Source organism: Suricata suricatta, chromosome 2 (assembly GCF_006229205.1).
Source record: "Suricata suricatta isolate VVHF042 chromosome 2, meerkat_22Aug2017_6uvM2_HiC, whole genome shotgun sequence".
In the NCBI taxonomy this organism is placed as follows: domain Eukaryota; kingdom Metazoa; phylum Chordata; class Mammalia; order Carnivora; family Herpestidae; genus Suricata; species Suricata suricatta.
The window spans coordinates 178,063,675-178,067,413 of NC_043701.1; the positions used below are offsets into that span (position 1 = coordinate 178,063,675).

Here is a 3,739-nt window from a genome sequence, read left to right on the forward strand (position 1 = left end):
ATTGGATAAGGTTCAGAGGGAAATGGGATGAGAAAATTGAAGTGCAAGGGAACACGGAAGACCAGGCCAGAACAGGAGATGCCAGAGAGGCAGAGAAAGTGCTTCAGGAACTCAAGAGGGGAAGTCTCAGGGCAAGACGCAGGGAAGAGGCAGCTTGAATTTGCCTCCTGAAACTCATCCTGAGGCTGCCAGACCCTCAGCCTGCAGGGATCTTTTCGGCCATTCCAAATGTCTGCTTTGTGAGAGCAGCCTCGGCCCCCACCACGCCTTCCAGAAAATTTCTCCACCACTGGAGTGCTGAACGAAATGCCCTCATCAGCCAAGCCCTCCAGAGAGAGTGCCCTGCTCACAAGGCCAGGGTTTTGTGGACAACTACAAAACGCAGTTTCAGATGGGGGGGGTCTTTGAGTCAAAAGGGGTCCAGACAGCGAAAGAGCAGGAGCAGATGGGAGCTGGTGAGCAGGAGTGGGGAGGAGCGGGTCCTACTGCTGAGGCCAAGAGAATCCTGGCTTCTCCAACCCAGCTCGGGGTTCCTGTCCGCCGACACAGGCGCTGGCAGCTGAATTAGCAAGTCTCGGTGCTAAGGTGATCTGAAAGGGAGGAGGTCTGCTTCGGAGGATTTGGTGAATGCCAGCGGCAGCATCTCGAGTTTTCTGAGACGTCTTTCCGATGCCGTTGGGCTCAACCCCGTCATTACACAGACGAGGTAACCTAAACCCGGACATGTCCCGTCATTTGTTCCCACTCTCTCCAAGATGACAGCTGTCCTCTTTCAGGACAGCGTGACGTAACTGTGCGCAGGACAGGAGCTGGAGGAGAGTGGACGAAGCCCCAGGAGGAGAAGCGCCACACGAACTACTCCAGCTGGGATTTCTGCTGCGTCGGAAACTGGAAGTGCTCTAAGATCAATATATGTATTTTTCTTCTGGGGTCGGAGACGCACTGGATGATTTTATTTCCTACTCTAACTCTCCTGCTGCAATACAATACAAGATAGCTGCCCCAAGTCCTCAAGTGGCTTGTACACTGAATACAGTTAAATGCATTTATTTATTTTTATTTTTTATTTTTTTGATGTTTATTTATTTTTTGAGAGAGAGCGCACACAAGCAGGGGAGGGGCAGAGGGAGAGGGAGACACAGAATTCAAAGCAGGCTTCAGACTCCCAGCTGTCCGCACAGAGCCCGACATGGGGCTCAAACTCAGGAACAGTGAGATCATGACCTGAGCCAAAGTCGGACCTTAACCCAGGCGCCCCTAAGAGCATTTATAACAAACAACAAACACCAGAGGCAAAGGATCGCTTTCAATATGGCATTTATTCAAAAGTACATATATTATATAATACATAATGTAAACATTATAAAACTTGACTTGAATAATAAAACATTCTACTAGGAAAGAAATACTGTGCATAAGTCAGAGACCCTCGTTTACGTCACAGAAGCACGGTGGCAGGGAATCAAAGTCGCCATACAAGCTACATTCGTCACAGCATTGGAGGTTGGGATAAGACCCAGCAGAGATGGCTGCGGCTGCGACCTTGTCCAGGGGTGAATTATTTTTTAAGGCCATACAAAAAGGCACCTTTGAACATCTCGAGAAAAGACATACACAAAGTGTAGGATTAGAATTTTTCTTCTCCATCCATTTGTCACAAGCATCGGGGTGTCTGGGAAGCTCAGGGCTGGAGCCAGTCAAGGGCATGACGCCAGCCCCAAATTAGAGCTCCCTGGCCCTGTCCCAAGTTCCCAGCTAACCCCCTCCTCTCCTAGGATTTCTAGACATGTGAAGTCAGGTTACAGCAAATAAGGGAGAGGGAACTGCAAGTGTGGCTCACCCAGCTGAGCGCTGCAGCCCATCAGCTGCAGAGCAGGATCGGGCAGGGGCCACAGAGGGCCATCCCCCAGGTTCTGGGACCTACCTTCTGGCTCATGGCTTAACTTCCCTAGGATGGGAACACCACTGCCTCTGAGGACCCATCTCTCCCACATTTGAAGGTTCCTATCTTTTGTCTGATCTACACTGCCTTGTGTGGGTGTGCCCCGGGATCTTCCCAGCTCAGCCTCTCCAGTCCTTCAGACCCACACCCCCTTGTCCCTGAGGCCAAGAACACCTGAGAGGTTCAGCCTGTCCTCTGCGTGAGTCCAAGACCCAGACTTATTCACAGTCTCCCCCACAGGCTGCAGGGCCTGGGACAGAGGGAGGGCCTGGCCAGTGTGCTGAATAAGCCAGCTGAGGGTCAACTCAGGGAGTGCAGGTAAAGCAAAGCAGTACCCAGACACCCAGGCTAGAACACTCTACTTATGAGCTCACAGCCCGAAGCCGGAAGGGGGAAAACACCAAGATTCTACACTCACCTGCCTTTGCCTTTTCCAACCCACTTGCTGTTCCTGACCTCAACTGGGGTGGGGCCACAGGGCAAGGAATGACCCAGGTATCCTATTTGGGGGGATATTTTTCACTCTTACCCACATCACTCACTTCAGTGCGTTGGCTATTTTGTAGTAGAGACAGATGACAACACTCATCACCACAAGCATGGCCACCAGGATGCCGCCAGCAATGCAGAACATAATTATTGTGTTGACGTTAGATGTACCTAGGCAGAGAGGCAGGCCAGCGATGAATGTGGCTCCCTCCCCACACCCCCACTTAGGGACCTCGACAGCTTCCTCTAGTGGAAAATGACTGAAACCCAAACCACAGATCCTTATGCAAAATGAGTCCTCCCAGGAAGGCCTAGCACCCTAGGCTGGCCCAGAGAGGGGGGAGCGGTTTATTTATGAATGAGGGAAACCGAAATGCAAAATCCAGAAAGAAAGAAGAAGGTAGAAGGGTCTTTTCCTTCCTTTCACAGGCAGTAATGTGCAGCTATAAGTAACAAAACACCTGCACTTGAACAAATGGTTTTACCCCCAAACATCTGGAAATAGTTCCTGAAATATTTTCACTTTCGGATTCAGAATTAACTCCTCACTCAGTATCAGGCTTAAAAATCTCCTCTGGGAACATTTAAGGAAATGGCTTTTTAAAAATGTTATGTTCAACAATGCTGATGACATACAAATCCATCTCGTATATGATACACGTTTTAGGAAAACAGGTTTCTATTCTCCCACTGACAACTGCCATTTTTCCTTCTAAGTCCTGCCCGGAAATCTAGTTTTTCTGGAACAAACAATTTGTTTAATCTTACTCCCTGAAACTGGGGGAGAGTGAGCGAGGACTGAAGAATTTACACCCCAACTGCCAAAACATACTCACCAGCTTCTAACTCCTCCGTGCTCGATGAATCCAGGCAGTAAGAAAAAATTACGATTAATATAAACTCCAGGGAACGGTACATCTCATCAGGGATTTCTCAAACTTAAAATCTGAGAAAGAAAACCCTAATGGCCCCTATTAGGAGTAATTACGATAGAAGTCTGAGGAGCTTGTTTTTAGATGCATAGTGTCCAGGTGGGCGGGCAGAATGTACAGGCCCCGCCGAGCTCCAACCTCTCTGCCCGTCAGGTCATACTGAGGATGTGTGACATCAGCACAGCAAACACCAGCTCCCTTTCACAGAGTTCTGAATTCCACTCCACCTGCAGGTATATTTTAGGACCAATAGCGAGATAAATGTCCAAATCTTGTTCTAAATCCTTTCTTCTCAGTCTCCCCCTTTTAAGTTTCCTTCCCTCTGAGAACTTTTTAAGGCTTGACTGTTAATCAAAAGCAGATGTGGGATTTCAAT

At 48.9% G+C, this 3,739-nt stretch overlaps 1 protein-coding gene across 1 annotated transcript; it reads right to left on the reverse strand.

The window, feature by feature from the left end:
- Nucleotides 1-1,300: 1,300 nt before the first annotated feature.
- Nucleotides 1,301-3,526, reverse strand: FAM24B (family with sequence similarity 24 member B). The gene is made up of 3 exons (XM_029917157.1): nt 3,268-3,526; nt 2,485-2,602; nt 1,301-1,597 (listed from the first exon to the last, which is right to left on the reverse strand). Exons 1-3 carry the CDS (start codon nt 3,347-3,349, stop codon nt 1,420-1,422), a joined length of 378 nt encoding a protein of 125 aa, XP_029773017.1. The 5' UTR covers nt 3,350-3,526; the 3' UTR covers nt 1,301-1,419.
- Between the last annotated feature and the right edge of the window lie 213 nt (nt 3,527-3,739).

Coding starts and splice junctions, on each gene's coding strand:
- FAM24B (XM_029917157.1), bottom strand. CDS start 3,349: ATGTACCGTTCCCTGGAGTTTATATTAATCGTAATTTTTTCTTACTGC. Junction 2,603..3,267: donor CACGGAGGAGTTAGAAGCTG/GTGAGTATGTTT, acceptor CTCTCTGCCTAG/GTACATCTAACGTCAACACA. Junction 1,598..2,484: donor AAAATAGCCAACGCACTGAA/GTGAGTGATGTG, acceptor TCTTTTCTCGAG/ATGTTCAAAGGTGCCTTTTT.